Genomic DNA, 18,928 nt, shown 5'->3' on the forward strand with positions numbered 1-18,928 from the left:
CATTTAGACTCATTCATTAGCTGATTTGTCATTTCTTTTAATCTCAGTTCATTTAGTTTTGGTGATTGAAATCCATATGGAAAGTAGGTTGCTTTCGAATATAGTAGAAAAGGACATTAAAATTAATGGAGTTTTCGGAAAATCTACATTATTATTAAGTAATTTATGAATAAACAATAACTTATCCTCCATGAATCCTTAAATAATCGTCGTTCATCTATACGATACTGAGGCCATGTGAGATCAATAGTGAGCTAACGTTAGTTACGAGTATAATATATTATGTAAGTTTCATGTGCCAAATATCACTTTGAAGCAGACAACAATCCCCTTCATTTTACATGCACTTCAAGTAACATTTTGGAGTGATGTGTAACTGACTCGAGAATTTAATTACTTATTTAGAATACGAATTATGATTATAATGTCACCAAAAATTTCACCTCGGTAAGATCATAAAATATGTTGTTCTGTTAGGTTAGGTATAGATAGTTGACCAAAGAATTGGAGACTAACTAATATCTATTACATTAGCATTTCTGGTTTAGAAATCCACGATTCGCAATTCACACATTCAAGTATTTTATTAAAAAGTTGTTTCTTATAGAATTCTGAACTACTTTTGCATTTCTAGGAAGACCACACAATGTACTGAATAGTGCTCTTCTTACGTTTTGACTAAATAATGCATACCTATTCGCAAGAGTGAAAACAACCTTCATATAAGAAAAACATACACTACAAAGGTATTGGCCAATCATAGGACTTCTGGTCCAAGAAAAGAGGAATGAAAATTGAAAACACCATTTATTAAAGGGATCTAGCATATTCAGATGTTCTAAAGCCAATATTGAATCTTGAGCACCTCCATGCTATATGACTAGCACATTTATAGTTTGTATTTTTAAAAGACTTGCAGGAGACAATAAGAAGTAAAAATAATTCTTAAACACAAAAGGTCTATACATATTTTATCTTTACAATAAAATGACCATTGCTATTAATGTTTTCATATTCGTTGAAAGAAATCACAAAAAACCAATCCATTCTCGTTGAAATTATAATAGTATTATATAGGTTCGTGTTATATATATTAAAAACATTTATAACTTGTTGTGCAATGCTGTGCGAGTATAAAAATAATAACAACAATAATTGTTTACAAAATAAGGCCAGATGGCCGTAGTATTCGTGACTTACAGTAATATTTACTATGGGGGGATGGTTGTGGTGTGCCCGTGATCTTCTTTTTTGTACGCTCTGTATACCAGTTATTTTAAATAGACATTTGACACCAAGTGGAAAATAATTTCCGCCATACATTTTTGAACTAAATATACATGTTATATATTGTTCCAACATATTTGAACACATACAAATATCTATTGTACGGTATAGATATTATTAAAGTGGATACCGCCTATATAAAACACACTTTGGTACAAAAAGAGTATTATAAACTTTAAGTTACAACCGAATGAACCTTAAAGGCAAAGTGGTGAAAAAACCAGAAAATCATTTAAAATTAATTATCAGCTTTATTTTCCTATTTTACTGTTACAATATATTACTTATTTGTAATTTATTTCGATATTTTACCAAAACTATCTACATGTTCTAACAATTTTTTTTCGAAATTGCAAGGATCCTTGAGGACAAATTGAGTCTTATAAACGAAGTGGTGAGTCTTATAAGTTTTATAACAAACTTTTTGTAATGTATTTGAGATATTTTTCAGGGCGATTTTGAGTCTTATAATAAATCTAATATTAATCTAAATTTTATATCCGTGTCTTATCTCTTATATAGTGTGTAGTGTAATTATAAGCTATCTATATGTAAACACACTAAGTGTGGGGGAGGTGAGATATATTATGTATTTCCAAGTCCAAGTCCATAATTATATGACGTATATCATATAAAATAGAGGTATAATACGCGAAATCATCACGGATTTATTATACCGCAGTCGTGTGGTATGTGAAATAACAATAACAATAATAATATGTGAAATGGCGGGGTAAACAACTGCCGCCGGAGTATTATAGTGAGAGACTTTAACGGTGCGATGACGAGACTTCATGGAGTTCGGATTGGTGTTCGTGCATCGGGTAGTTGTAGTTTATCGACTGTTGCAGTTCGTAGTCAACCTGGGGCGGGGCTGCGGAGGCGTGTTCGGCGGCAAAGTCAAACTTGTACGACGGGTCGGCGGCGGGCGGTGAAGGATCGTGCTGTTGACTGTGCACCGGTTCGATCCTCTTCACCACGGCCCTAAAACCGTGCTCGTCGTCGGCCGTGTACTCGACCACCCGGGTAGAGCCGTCCGGTTCGACCAGGCTGTAAGTGCCCTTGACCGACCCGTGCCCATCGCCCACCTCATTTTGGCTCTTCTCGTCGCCGGTCAGCGGGTCGTGCACCGCGTACTGAAAGTGATAAGTCGACCCGGGCTTGTGTGAGCTGTCACCCCCAGCCTCCCCGTGCCCCGCGATCGACGAGTCGTCGTGCAGCTGAAACGGAGACGCAGAGACTACGACGCAAGTGGCCAAGGCGAAGACTGCGACGGCACGGCAGTATGACAGCTGAAAAACGTGATAAATATCATATTAATATTATGTTATAGAGACCGCACTTGTATAATAGGTCAACGGAAATTTCGAACGCGATGCTAATATTTTGCACTAAAAAATATCTCGTAAATCCAATATTGAAAGAAAAAATATTATTTGCACAAGAATATGTATTTAAATTGAAATAGAAATACATCAACTTAAAAATTATTTCAAATTCTCGACTAATACAAATAGTAAGTATTTTTATTTATTACTTTACAACTAGGTATATAAGTACATTTCTTTTAATTAAACAAGTAATGTAAGCCGTGGTGAGCAATTAATTAAAATAATAAATACGTTTTATTCGTGTGGACTGTATTCCGAATTCAAGTACATATATAAATATTAAGAATAAAAATTATAATTAACAATATAACAAACAGTACAGACGACCCTCGGTGTGTGTTTTCCGTGTTCATTAGGAGACTGCGGCTTACATAAAGTCGATAGCGAATCGATCTCGATAAGACAACAACGGACGACTGCGGCGACAATATTATTAATAATAATCAAAATTTACTTATCGGGAATCGCACACTAATCTCGGTAAGCAACAAGAAAGTACCTATACTGGTTCGAAAATTCGCAGAAAGCCGTCTGTCTGGGTCATATTTTTATATTGCTTTCCTCCAATTTTAGAATAGAATGTATGGGTAAATATTAAGTAATTTATATGCAATATTCATTACACACATGATGTTCACCTAGACAAAAAATTAAGTATGGATACCGGATGGAACGCCGATATCAATAAAATGATGTTATCGTTTTTAATTCACGTCAAATGATAGTCTTTATTTCGATGAAAATAATCAACAATGGTACTTGGGAGTTTATTTTAAAAAGTTATACCAAGTACAACATTTTAGGGATTTTTATTTCCAAGTAGAAAAATAATAATATTGATAATCCAAACAAAGGCAAACAAGTATTTTCATAAAAAATAATAGATGTATTTTCTTTTAAAAATAATAATACGCAGGTATGCAATATATTTCAAAAACTTTGAAAATACATTCATTAAAAAGTACTTTTCCTTAATTACTTTACAAAATTGCCTGAAATATTCTCCAAATATTTCATTGAAAACTGGTAAATATGCCTGAAAATAATCCATATCCCCCAAAAATCAGCATACACGCATTCTTAAAAATGTATGTTAATTATTTAATTGGTTAATCTTTTATACTTCTAAATACATTCCAACATGTTAAATATTTACTCGAATGAAATAGGTACGTACATCAGTGGCATAATCAGCATTTTTTTTTTTAGGGGGGGGGGCTGATAATTTGTTATATAGGGGAGGTTTAACTTATCTCTCATATAAGTTTGGTATACTTTTTATTTTATTGATGCAAGATTGAGCTTCTGATCGAACTTTAAATTCGAATAATACGAGTGTATACGATATAAATTTGAAAATATACCTACAATTGGAAAATTTTATGATATATCTTACAGACTAATAAAAATTTTAAAAATGATCGAGGAAAGTTTCTAAGTTTTCAACTCAACAGATTTTTTATTCATTATTTTGACCCAATTATTACGAAATTAGTATATAAGAGATTATATTGAAGATATCATGTTGATTTGTTTATTTTCTTTAATGGATACCACGAGACAGTAAACAGAAATAATCAGTAAAAATAATTATAATCTATGGTCGAGAATGTCGTGTGAAGGATGGAAGACAAAACTCCAGAAAGGTGTGATGGAATGAAAGCCTCGAGATGAAAGAAAAGTGATGTAGGTAGATCATGCGGTGTCGATGAAGACACCTCATAGAGCGCGAGGAGTTGAGCAGTATGGACAATTAGAAATACAAAATAGAAGTGAAAACAAATGCCAAGATGTTGCAGTAGTGTAGCCAGTAGCGACAAAATCTTATTAAGGGAGCAATCGTGTTAATAAATAATAAAAAGAGGATAATACAGTACATTTTAATTCGACACAGCCATCATATTATTATAATATCATACTATACTGCACACTCACCTTAGCGGCCATATTATGGTCTGCAATGTAATATCGTTGATGTATACTTTTCTCGCTGTGACGCTATATCGTATGGTATATGCGCGCTTGTGCGTAAGCAGGTATATCGTGTATAGATATAGGTGTAAGTACTCAAAGAACAAGTGTTGCACTCGGCGTTCTTCTATGTGCACTGATGACGGTTATCCAAAACCTCGACGTATTATATATACCTAATCCTGTATAGGTAGGCAGGTACATGCGTAAGGCGGTGTAAAATATACAGCGTAGGTAAGTGTAAATATATGATTACGTTACACAATATAGTAAGCACGCGTTTTAAACAATATAATTAGTATTAATAATAATAATAATAATAATAATATAATATTATGGACCTATGCAGAGAGGTACCTACTCGCTCATAACGAAGAGGTGTCTTCGTGTCTGCGTCCATCTCCGCGTTCCACGCAACCGGAGATTTGCATCGGACGAAACCAAGTCGGTACGTAATTAATAATAAACTTAATAATAGGTACAACCTACTAGTGCTGGTGGACACCGACCGGCACGGGCAATTATAACGTAACACTGTCCCGACCGCGCGAAACGTTATGCATGTACCTGGGTATAAGGTAAGTATTATAGGTAGGTACCTAAACACGATGGAAGACGGCGTTACGAAAAGCGCATTAGAAAAACATGCGATATAGAAGGGGAGAAAAAATAACGAAATCAATTACGACTACGACGGTGATGATGATAATTTATTATAATCAAGCTTTCTTGCGCATAGGTAGGTAGCCATAATGCGCATCTGCAAGATCTGTGCAGAGGAATCTTTTCAGATGCATTGACTGCACACAATTGCCTGTTATGAACATTCTACAGATTACAGCTGGGTAACGCGTTCGGATGGCTGACAAAGTAGTACAGAGATCATATAACCTTAGAGATATATCTTAATATATCTTAGTCCGTGGAGATCATACTTTTATCAACTTATCAATAACGTAAATTGGCCTGCCCAAGTGTGACGCATGCACCAAGACATTGGACATCAATCTGATGTGAGGCGGTGTACGACTGTTGTATAGTGTTGTTCCTCAGTTCCTCACCACTTGCAAATCTCAAATATGTCCTACTCGTGAAGTCAAGGAGATCCATAGCAATGTTTATAACATGAATATGATATAATTTACACACTACTATTGTGTGTTACTAAACAACGATATGTAGGCATGTAGCTAGTCTTAACTTTTAAGCTGCGTTGAGCACGCATGGCAATTTTTTTAAAAGGCAAATAACCAATATGGTTCCAAGTCATTGATGAGTTGGGATGTTTGATATGAAAAAGAACGCGTATTTGAGTATATTATTAGTTTCAAATTATAATATTACTAATTTATTTTTGAAAGTGTATAGAAGCAAATATTAACATCAGACTAAAATAATGCATCATTATAAACATAAAGTTTAAAGTAAAATATTAGATGATTTATTTTTATGTTATTCTAAGAAAATTAGTTTTTGGGTGTACCTATTGCTTGGGTGTATTGCTTATTTGTTTGTATTAGAAGAGAAAATTATGTAAACAATCCCAAGCGCAATCACAAATCAAATCAAATTTACTGATTGTTATACTACACACCTGTTTTGAATTTTTATAATATTGTATTATTGCAGTGGTGTAATTTCGTACATTATGTACCTGTATACCTTCTAATATAGGTTTTAAAGAGGTTGAGGGGAAAATATTCAGTATCCTAGTATCCACCCCTATAAACTTTTAAATACATTTTAAGGCATTAGGTATTAATCAGCAATTATGAATCGTTTATACATTTATTTTCTAGAGCAAAATGGCATTGATACATTTATATTATTATACTAATAAAGGTAATATGATATAAAATATAATAACGATTAAACTATAAAACAGCATTTTACAAATTGTCAAAATTAAAGTCATACTTAGTTCAAATTACTATCAAAAACTGGTATATAAAACTAATCAAAGACTTAGGTATATTTTCCCAAAACTAACAAAACTATTTTTTATAGTGATGATAGAACTTGTTATAAGCTGTTGAGAATTTCGTCGTGTTTTTCTATTCGGGAATATGTCCCTAAATCTATTCAGTGGGTGAGGTGCAACAATTTGGGATATTTCCATAACACTGTTCTCAATAATTTCCATACCCTGAGTTAAGCATGGAAAATAAATTAAGCGAATATTCGCTGATCTATCTAAAAAAAATATTGAAGGTGTTTATGCTAATAAATATAAAATACTACATTCTTACTTATTACTTCCAATTGTTTTTGTTACTTACCGCATTTCCAAACAACAATAATTGTTTTTTTCAATGTAATAACAGGGTATTTTTGCCACCGAAAATGTGTAAAATTTATAACCTATCATTTGGCCTCTAGCTGCTAAAAAAATTTTTTCTTTTTTTTAAGTTACAGCTATTTTGCACACCAGTATATGCAATTGTTAAACATAATATCATGGGTTCTAATATTAAAGACCGTACAAAGTCTAAATTTTTTTCAATTATACAAATAGTCAATTACAACTATTTAGTTACTTGATTTTTCGAACAAAAAAAAAAAACGTGATAAAAAATTGCATTTGGCAAATAAGAGAAATGATGAAGTATTCAAACGCATATGTTTAATTATATATTAATATTTATCACATTATGTAGGTATTATGCCGACCAAGCAATGATTTGTCGAATCGCCAGACTGTAAAATAAAACAATTTTTCAATGGTTTAGTAAACACTGTTTCACTTAATACATTTTTAGATATGAGATAACTTAATAATATAATGCCATGATGGTATGATAAAATATCCTTATACTTTATATAAAAGTAACAGTTGTATTATTATGTATAAATATATAATAAGAAATAACTAAACTTAATAATTTTATTTTAAATTTTATCCAAATCTCTTTCTACTAAAAGACGTTATTTTAAATATTTTTTCAAACAGTTCAAACTTTGGCACTCTAAGACACGAAATATTTATTGAAAACATTAGTATTCCAATATTTATCAAGTACCTAAGTATTTTGAGTTACTTTATACTTGTTTGGTATCTAGATATCTATTTCTATCACCAGAATTTTCCTGGTGGGTGAGTATCAGTTTGAATTTCTTTAATGCATGTGTATCTATTTATAGTCTCTGCTCATCGACTTGATATTACCCAGGTTTATCAAATTGCATTATATTTTTGTTCGAAGCCCCACGTTTCATTGATTTCCACACTTTTTGAATCATAAATTCATATAATATCAATATGTTTTTATATCATTGAAATAATATATATTTTTTTAATGCAGGAAATATGACCAAAACTAAATACAATCACTATTTATTATTTGGCTGAAAGTGAAAGCCAGTAAAATTAAAATATTTTGGAGAAATATGGTACTTACAAAAATTAATATAATCTACCATCTATTACAACACTAATAACTAATTGATGGAAACATCATAAAAATTAAATAATAATAGTTATATTTAACAAATTTGTTTTGTCACTACTTAATATTTTCGTCTAATCAGAGTGAACTTGTGTGACCTATTTCGCGGTGCACCACATACATCGTGGCTAGTTCATAATATATCAGCCTAACTCCACATACGGTACCCCGACAAAATATTGCAGGTAAAATATCGCGAAACCATTATATATTTATATCGTAAAGAAATAATACAGCCGTATATTATTATTATATACAATTGCGTTTGATTTAATCTTATCTAATAGTATTCACCTTTTAGCTAGCAATGCATTCAAGTATACTAGTTTTTCATTTTATAATTTTTATTTAGTAATACTTCGTACTGTCATCGTGACACTTTTATACAGTTTTACAGAGTTTTTTTTTTTATTTATTTTAATTTTAAATGGAGTTGAATTTTTTAAAAAATGCAAAAGGCAAAAATTTATTAGTCCATAACAGATATACTTTTACACAAGAAAAATATGGTGCTGATTCCAAGGTAAGATAAATAATATTACTTATTATTAGAATAATCTGTGTTCCCATTAATTATTAATAAAGACCGGATTTATTTATTTAAAGACATTTTGAAGGATATAGCAGAGTTTTGGCCACCTGCATAATTTATAATTTTTATTTTTTATTTTTTATTATATTCGTAATTTATTATTATTATTTTTTATATTTTATTATAGTAAATATTTATTCATATATGCATTTTTCTGAACATAGCAGAATTTTGATCGCTTGATTTGTTCTGTATAATCATAAATGTATAATTTTTAATAAATGTATAATGTATTATTAATCGTACATTTTTATATAAATTATTGGTTATAGAAAATACAAAATGTAAGTGGCGGGGGAATTTACAATTGTGTGTTGCCACATGTATTTACAATTATTTATTATTTTCAGATTATTTGGAAGTGCAGTCAATATGCCAGTAAAAAATGCCGTGGAAGGTGTCATACACAATCAAATAACGTTGTTTGAGACTCTGACAATCACACTCCTTTACCGGAGGCGTCCAGATTGGCTGCAATCCAATTTATCTCAGAAATAAAAGAAAATGCAACAAATTCTACTAGTACTTCAGCGTCAGTTTCAGCTTCAGCTTCAAAAGAACTACCTCGTGAAATAATTTCTTATATTCCAAAAATTGACTCCCTAAAAAGAACAATTCAGCGAGTACGGAAGAAGGAATTTCCAACTTTACGCTCTAATTTTGTGGAAGAACTAACAATTCCTGATATACATCAAATAACAGATAAAAAAGAAAAATTTTTATATTTTGACTCTAGAAATGAAAATATACGTGTTTTGGTATTCTGTACTGAGGATAATTTGAAAATATTAAAAAAATGTTCACAATGGTATGCGGATGGAACATTTAAATCTGCTCCGCCACTTTTTAATCAGTTTTTTGTAATTCAAAGAAAATTAAATGACGGATCCATATTCTCATTGATATACAGTATAATGACTCACAGAACAGAACAAGCTTACGATATTTTGTTTAATTTTCTAGCTGATGAACTTGGAGAGTTCGAACCAGAGTCTATCATGACAGATTTCGAAATGGCTTCTAGAAAATCATACAGTAAGTGTTTTCCATCTACAAAACAACGGGGTTGCTACTTTCATCTAATGAAAGCTATTTGGAAAAAAATACAAACAATTCCAGAAATGCAAAAGTTGTACAAGGAAAATATAATTTTCTCTTCAAAAATTCGTTATTTTGCTTCTCTGGCTTTTATACCACCATCAGATGTTTGTGATGCTTATGAAAAAATATTAAAATTAGATTTTTTTGTTAAAAATAATCAAATTATTTTTCCTTTCCTAACATACTTTGAGGAGACTTGGATTGGTACTAAAAAACGAGAACGAAGATATACTCCGTTATTTCCTATAAATATATGGAATGTATATGAGGCAATACAAAGTGACTGTGATAAAACAAACAACATATGTGAAGGATTTAACAACGGATTTGCTCATTTACTTTCAGCTCAACATCCTTCAATCTATAAATTTATAAATGGTTTGAGGCGTCAACAAAACCTAACGGAAATTAAAACCAGTCAAAGTATAGTAGGAAATCCAAATATGCCAAATAAAAAGAACAAGACAGTTAGTTGGGCTGAACGAGTAAAGAAAGTAGTAGCAGATTATCATAATCGAGAGTTTGAAGATTATCTTCAAGGTATTTCTTTGAATATATACTTCCATTAATTATATTTATTATAATAATAATAATAATATTATATTATTATTATATTATTACATTTATTTTTTTTTAATACTAATATCAATTTTATTAAATTATACATATTTTTATAATTTTTATCAATTCTACTATGTATTAATACAACAATATTATATTCTTGAAATATATTATTTATTTATAATTAAATTACTGCTATATTTCATGCCGCCGATATATGTACTGGCGATATTTATTCCATGCGATATCATGGTTTCGCGATATTTTAGTTGAGATATTTTGGTCACGCGATATTTTACCGGCGATATTTTGTCGGTGATTCCTCCACATACAAGGTTTTTTTATTAACACTGTAACTCCACACATAAGTTTTTATTTGTTTATCGTTTAAATACAATATATACATTATTAAAGTTTTAAAAAAATATATTCTATAGATAATACCGAAAACAGTGTAATCTAAGCGATGTAGGTATCACTAACACTTAAATAGGTTATTTTAAAATCTAAGAAGTAATAACTAAAAACGAATTACATATCTAATAAAAATAATAATATTAAAGACAATTTACAAAAAAAATTGTCGTCGTCGGTTTAAAATTAAATGTAAAACTATAATTATGACGTAAATTAAAATTAAATATTATTAAATGAAGCTAAACTTTTTACAAAATTATATCTAGGTATCAATTTGGTTGTTATTATATATAATTCTATTTTTTTATTTATAAATTCCGTGTTAGTTTTTTGTTAAGTTCTAATTATCCTAAATTCGTTATTATTGGCAGAACTCATTCGTATGTAAAAGTCTGCAGCTTGCATACAGCTAATGTATTTTTGATAAAAACTGCAATGTTTGGATGAGCTGAATTGAATAAATTACTAAATTTCGCATGAAAAGACTCACAGTTGTTTGTTATTCTTTCTAATGTCGATTCTTTTTTGGCCCAAATACTTGGTGGAAATGTTGCAACCTTTTTTATGTATGTTTTTCTTAGTAAGTGATAATTTATTTTTATTCAAGCATCCTTGGGGGTTGGTCATTTTTAAAGTCATTTTCAAAACATAGTTTAATTTCATTAGGATCTAGAAACATAAATCCAAATAATTGTCTAAGCCATTTTCCAATGTTGGATTATCTATTTTTATATTCTTGCGGGGCAAGACCAACTGCTTGCATAGGCGTGTCCAGACCTCATTCGCAGTTCATGCACAACTGTGGAATATCCAGTGGAGAGAAAAACTACACCCTCTCCCCCGTCAATAAAAATTTCTGTTAGGGTATTGGGGTATGACCCCGAATTTATAGGTTTTAAATTAATTTTTTTAATTTAGATCAAATTTTGCAGGTCATGTCTGTGCATGACAGGCAAGACCCGTGGACACGCCTATGACTGCTTGTATTCGTCTCCAACTATTAACAAATTCAAAAAATGAATAATAATCAATAAATTATACCTATAAATGTATTATCTAAACGTACCATGATTGACTAAGATGAAAACAGCATCCAATTATATTTATATTAGAAAATATCTTTCACGCTTGAATGAATTGAGTATTGACATTTCGAAATCGATCACTAGTGTTCATGGTTGCAAGAATTTGTTTAATAATTGACATTTTTCATGAAGTATTTCCCAAATAGCTGCATAAATATCTTTATTTTATTTGGAAGCAAACAGAACAAAACTGGTACAAATACTCGGTCACGATATGCATGAATATTAAATAGCTGGTGAAAAAATTTCGTACAGTATTTAAATGTACCGTCGACATAAAATGTTGCATTCACATGAAAATGTAATTATACGATATAATAGGTCATCTGTTAATTGTTATAATACAATTTTGTCTTTAATTGTTAACAGCTTATTATTATTAATATATTCATGTACTTCGAAGTCATTTTGGAAGCTTCAGTAAATTTCGTATGCGTTCACGAGAAATGGTATCTTTAATAATTTTTTTTCAGTATACATTTAAAAGTCGACGCTACTACTACATTAGTGGCTATTTCAAGTATTATTAATTTGGAGGGACGATCAGTAATATACTAATATAATCAATTCCCTTAAGTTTTATTCCGTTACTAATTGTTGGACGAATATTGGTGTTTATCTTTAAATCTTTTCATGTTCAAGTGTACCTGATTCTCGCAAAAAAATTATTACCAACGCCAATTGTGAGTAATTTTGCTTTACACGTTTTTTGTATGCCTTTCCATCCAATTTCCCCAGATTTTAATTGTGTATACATGGAAATTGGAATACTTATTTATGATTTTTTTACTAACAGGCAACTGCACATTTTTTAGTTGACTGTACACAACACTTATCTCATTTGCCATATTTAAATAAAACTAATAGATTTGTAATATATCTTAATAATTTGAAAGAATAATATTTTAAGCAACTATTAGTTAAATAAGTGAACAGTGGATCATTGTCGATTCGTTGAGTCATAAAGCAAGATATTCATAGAACTGAACTCACTTATACATGGGAAATTCATCATTCATGGGTACACACGGATATAGTGATATCTTAATAGGTTTATTGATAAATGTAAATGAGCTCCAATGTTTTAGATATTTCAAACAATTTTATGGCATTCGGACTTTTGGTGTTACAAATATTTTTGTTCATGTGAAGCTATAGTGAATCCCTACATCGAACAAGCACACAAAAAGATTTATTTCTTAAATACACTGGAAAATGGACCGAATTAGTCATATATTGCTGCCACTGAAGCCAAAGTCTGTTATAATTAATTACTGCTTATAAAGCATCGTAATTGGCTGATTTCTCGGTGTATGGCTTCGTGTTGTGTGATTGTAATCACTAATATAATCTAAACGCCTTATCTCCCAAAATAACGAAAGGTAGTATAGTATCAGAACCAAGTAATGCATCTGGAAATCAAAATCCGAATGCAGAACTTTTATTCCTAAATCGGATTTTAAAAAATATTACTATCGCCTTCTCTCCCATAAGATCTAACGTTAACTGCCACAAATTTGCTATTAGCATCTACCATTGTTAATAATACTATTGAGAAGTGGTCCTTGTAGTTGTAGTACAATGATTTTGTATTACTTGGGCAAAGTATAAGGAACGTGTTTTCCACCAATTGCAAGGATACAGTTTGGAAAATTTCTTTTTGTCCAAAATTCTTCAGACTTAGCCTTAAAATCGTTCGTTTCAGTATCAGGTAGAAATATTGGCATAAGTATGACTCTTAAAGCTTCTAGTGTTTCTTTAATAATTTTGCTTATGTAACTATTAGAAATTCGAAACAAAAACGACAATGAGCGAAATTATTCTTTGTTAACAATATATATAAATTAAAAATATAATTCTTGTATAGATGCGTATTATATTTAAATAAATAATTTAAATTGTATTTATATTGAATAGTTTATATTCGTATATTATCATTTAATGTTATATTTTTAAATAAGCACAAAACCAATATTAAATAATACCTAGGTAGTATACCTATATTGAGGAATAATAAATAATAATAGCATTAAATTGAAAAAATTGCAATTAAAATATTATAATATTTAATGTTTTTATAATAGAGTAATAAAAATGTATTTTGATGGATTCAAATTATCTAATTTTTAGGTCTGGTTTAAAAAATATTTTTTTTAATCATGTATTTATTTTTTTCAATTTTTTAAAATCTCATTATTTTTGTTCAGTAAAAAAATACATTTAAGTTCAGAAAATATAAATTTATTAAAGTATTTTATAATAGCCTTTAGCAAGGTACTTGTTAAAATGTAAATACTTTTTGATAAAAGTTAAATTTAAAAATTAATGAGTTCAACAATTTTTGAAAATATTTGAAAAATCATAAAAAGTAAGCCACTTGACTTAATGTAAGTGTTCTTACAATTAAAAGTTTTTTAAAACCCAAATTTACAGATTGGATATTTATTTTGAATTATTCAGAAAAAAAATTGTATTAGATTTAAAATAGTAATAATAATAGAGTAATTTTCAGAAACGAAGAAAAAAAATAAAATAATTAAGGACAATTTTTACACAAAACTAATTTTGAACAAAATCGATTTTTTTTGGCGCAACTCGAAAGATTAACTGCATAGGTACATGCAATTTTCACCGAATTTTAATATTGGCATTTTCTATACACCATTAGGCATTCGATGTTTAAAATATTTTGATTATTTTTAAGCAATTATAGCTATGAGACATTTTTTTAAAAATTTTTATTTTATTTCTTATCAATAAAATAAGAGGGGAAGTGGATGTCGCTCTGCTGTTCAGTAAGTTATAATTCGGCAATTGTAATGGATGGTGTTAAACTTGAATTTAATGATATAAAATATTAAAAACATTGTATACGAAAAACAATTCTGAGCAAAGACGGTCTGTCGGTATATAATATTACTTAGTAATTCAGTATATTTGATAACGTTATTGTGATTAAAGCAATTTATTTTACTACTAAGCATTTATTAGTTATTAGTACTATAGTATAGGTTAATTCATTTTTGCCAAAAAAATTTCTATTTGAAAAGCCATTGTGTGTTTAAAATATAACAATATACACTAAAAGTTTCAAGGAAATACCCATGAATAATATTTTTTAATTACATCAAAACAACTTAAAATCAGTACTTTTGATTCTTTAATAGTATGTAATTTCGTCCAAATTTGAACATTATATAACTATGAGAAAATCTGTATTTATATATTTTTTAGATTTTTTGGTTACATAATTAACAACTTGTGTGCAACTTTGTTATAAGTTTCTGATCTTTAGCTGAAAATGTTGAACATTTTATAAATAGGTACTTATTCAAATACAAAGTAATTTGTACATTTTCAATTTGATACTTTATATCATTGTTAAAAAAAAAATTGTACCTATATATTTCTATACTGTTCAACTGATATTGTAAAAATACATCAGGGATCTTGTACTAAATGTTCAAGCGTTATGACTAGAGGTCGGATTTATATTCTTTTAAAATCCTTAAAATATGATGTTTGTATGTCACATAAAATAAGCAATATATTCTCTTAATATTCCTTTAAAATACCAGATATATGATGTTTTATGTCCTTAAATATGCAAAATATTCTTTTGATATAAAAAAAAAAACAGTTTAAATTAATTTTTTATTAATTTGGTTTTAAAAATATTTAATTAAATTAATTTTACAATAACAATTAATTACTATATATTGTTCGATGTATATTCGTGACAGCTAACGAAATAACCGTTGTGCTTTCGCAATCGATAAGGAATACCTGGAGATTAATTTTTATTAAAATCCGGAAATAAATCATTTAGTGAACATTGTATTTATCAAATGCTGATATGCGTGAAATATGTTCATTATATGCCGGGTATCACAAAAATATTCCCAAATATTCTCTAACGTGTTAAATATTCTCTAACCTCTAAAATATGCTTTTTTATGCAAAATAAATTTTTTCCTGTGAATTCTGTGTTTCATGATTCGTAAAGATTTCTCACTCCCATTTAACTGCATAAACTAGAAACAAATATGTAAAATCATAAAAATCCGACCTCTAGTTATGACCCAACAAATAAATTGAAAGTTGAAAATGCTTGTAAACAGCTCAAAACAAGTCAATTAGTTTGAAAATTGTATCAAGTATGCGAATTGATAATATAAAAATATGGTATAAATTTCAAGTATCTGTAGTCATTCGATTTTGAATTACAACAAAATAAGAAAATCGACACCTATATTAATTAATTCCCACTAACAACAACTTACGAGGAACCTTGTATTACATTTTTAAGTTTTTTGACTAAGCAAAAAAATATTTATGAACATAAATTTAAAAAAAAAAATAATAATCAAACATTTTATATGACTATAAATAGTTTAACCTGTGTCAAAATTTTATGGTGAATATAAAAAGAGGATAAATACATTCATTGAAAATTCCATGTATCTGCGGTCATTTGTTTTAGATTTACATCAAAAACCAAAATCGATTTTGTCGAAAACAGGGTATCCGTAAAAATTCCAGTTTTCCTTTAATTTTTTGTTTGTTTCTCCTCCCGCTTTTGAAAACTATTTGAATTTTTAACTTTTGACACTCCAAAGAATCAACTAGATATACTTTCCTACCCGAAAGGATGCTGTTGAAGAAAATCAAAGCACTTTTACTGTCCAAAACGTGATGACAGACACAGGAAAAATTAAATAAAAACACATCATTGAAAAATGATCACTTTGCTCAAAATCTAAAATGTTTGTTTGGTAAAAATACTTGAAAATGCAATATTAAGTTCCGCATATGTTTATAATAGTGAAATTAAAAAAAGTTGAGCTTAAGTAAAAATTTTTTTTGTAGCTATCCAAAGTTAGAGTTTGTTCATCAAGTCGTAAAAATTCTTAAATGACTTTCCAGACAGAAATTTATAAATATAACAAAAAAAAGTTTACAAAAAGTTACATACATTTATCATGAGCATTTGATGAATTTAAAAATTATACGATACTGGATTATTTCCAGTAAATTAACGAATTCTAATCAATCAATTTTTGATATTTATTTGTAATTCAAAAAATAATAACCACAGACAATTTAAATTTTTCATCAAATGTTAATATTACTTTTACTTCTAAGTTTCAATCTAGTTGTGAAGTTATCAAAATAAAATTGTGTTCTCGTAATCCTTAAATTACATTCATTTCATGTTACTACATTGATAAGTTAGTAAGTTACACTAGAAGTTCATCAAATAACATTAAATTATTTGTAAAAAAAAGTAATTAGGTAAATAATAGAGATAATTAGTATATTATATAATTATACAGCGATACACATGTAACGATACACAATCTTCAGTATTGGATCTAATTAAGTTGGTCCGTTAAAGTATTTTCAATTTTAGGTTCTGAGAGGAGCAATGAATATATTGATTTTACAATGATGTGTATTTTTAAGTTGAAAATAAGTATTAACTAAAGTCTAGTTATCACTAAGGACACGAAGGTAATAGGTACCAAGACACCTTTATATAGTACTTATATAATACATTCATATCTACTAAGTAGTTAGTACTTTATTCCACCGAGTTACTGCTTCAGGGCGTTACATATTAACGCACCTAGGAACGCGTACCTGAAGACACAGATACAGTTTTCCCATAAGTGTTATGGGATTTTTGGAGATTCTCCTATAAATACAGAGAAAGCAAAACCATTTATGCTATATTATACATTTGTAAAATGGAGACAACACAGGCGGGAGTGGTGTCCTCTTAACTTGGTTCTAACAATTAGAAAAAAAATTATACCTTTGAGCTAAGTATATTTATTAATCTAAGGATAAATACAAATAAAAAAGTAAATAGCTGCTATACATATTTTATTACATTATAAAAAATATTAATACAAGACAGTATTTTTCAATAATTGGTATAGACTAGGTTGTCTAAAAAACAAAAAAAGCTATAATTAAATAGATTGTTACATAGCAACACAAGCCATTGGTATTTGAATATTTACAGTAACATTTATGGATAAGATTTTTAATAATCATTACGTTATACATTTTACATTAACGGAGTTACTACTACCTTACACACTATTACCTTGTATCCCTATTTAATATTTCTCTTAAATGAATATAAATCACAATATGCCTACAATATTGTACATACAAATTATAATTATAATTAAAAACAAGAGAAATAAACCAGACAAAAAACATTCTTGATTTTTGTGGCAACTACAAAATATGTTTTTATTTAAGTCATTATAAATAAAACTGTCACTGGATTCTTCAATAAATTATAATCATATAAATCAAAATTCTCAAGGAAACATTATCATTACATTGACAACACTCAATTTGTTGCAAAAAAAAATTGTCCAAGTTAAATAACTTTAATTTGAAAAACATGTTTATAAAAAAAAAAAAAACAGATCCAATTATTTGCTCTTAAAGGTACTGATTATTATTTTTATTTTTAATGTTTTCAAATACAATCAAATAATAATATTAAAAAGATAATTTGAAATATGATTATTGTCAGTATGAATCTCTCAGTCGGTAAAATGAATTTTTAATAAGTATATCATATTCTTGGTATAAACGAATATAGCAAATTTTCCAAGGTATCATTCAAATTTATTTAGAAATTATAAAATATTAATTAAAACTGTGTTATATTTATACAGATATCTGAGTCGTAAACAGCAATTTCTTTTTTTTTATGAATAATAATTTAATTTGAATTATTGTTTTAAAACTTTTGTTTTACGGAATATTTTTCAACATTAAACATTATATTATTTAGTTATAACGTTTTTTGCTAGAACTGATCACTATTGCTAATAATTTTAAAATGTACAAGAGCACACAGAACATTCTATCAAAATACCACTGTAGAAAATGCCATGAGTTGAATGAGTAAAGAATAAAGATTAAATTGCAAGTTTATGTGAAAAATAATTAAGACTTGAGCAAAGAAAAATAAAACTAGAGATAGGTACTATATAATTTATAAAACTAGATGCAATATAATTTTATTTTAAAAGAAATGTCTATAAA

The 18,928-nt window shown here is 28.6% G+C and overlaps 2 protein-coding genes across 2 annotated transcripts; one reads left to right on the forward strand and one right to left on the reverse strand.

Moving 5' to 3' along the window:
• Positions 1-4,820, reverse strand: LOC111030862 (cuticle protein 7-like). The gene is made up of 2 exons (XM_022310563.1): positions 4,614-4,820; positions 1-2,579 (listed from the first exon to the last, which is right to left on the reverse strand). Exons 1-2 carry the CDS (start codon positions 4,623-4,625, stop codon positions 2,058-2,060), a joined length of 534 nt encoding a protein of 177 aa, XP_022166255.1. The 5' UTR covers positions 4,626-4,820; the 3' UTR covers positions 1-2,057.
• Positions 4,821-8,364: 3,544 nt separating this feature from the next.
• LOC111030855 lies at positions 8,365-10,357 on the forward strand. Its single transcript, XM_022310550.1, has 2 exons — positions 8,365-8,618; positions 9,038-10,357. Exon 2 carries the CDS (start codon positions 9,602-9,604, stop codon positions 10,355-10,357), a length of 756 nt encoding a protein of 251 aa, XP_022166242.1. The 5' UTR covers positions 8,365-8,618; positions 9,038-9,601.
• The last annotated feature ends 8,571 nt before the right edge of the window (positions 10,358-18,928 follow it).

The sequence above is a fragment of the Myzus persicae genome, unplaced genomic scaffold, assembly GCF_001856785.1.
Source record: "Myzus persicae strain clone G006 unplaced genomic scaffold, MPER_G0061.0, whole genome shotgun sequence".
In the NCBI taxonomy this organism is placed as follows: domain Eukaryota; kingdom Metazoa; phylum Arthropoda; class Insecta; order Hemiptera; family Aphididae; genus Myzus; species Myzus persicae.

Bases quoted from the DNA above. Each gene is read 5' to 3' on its own strand.
- LOC111030855 (XM_022310550.1), top strand. From the start codon at position 9,602: ATGACTCACAGAACAGAACAAGCTTACGATATTTTGTTTAATTTTCTA.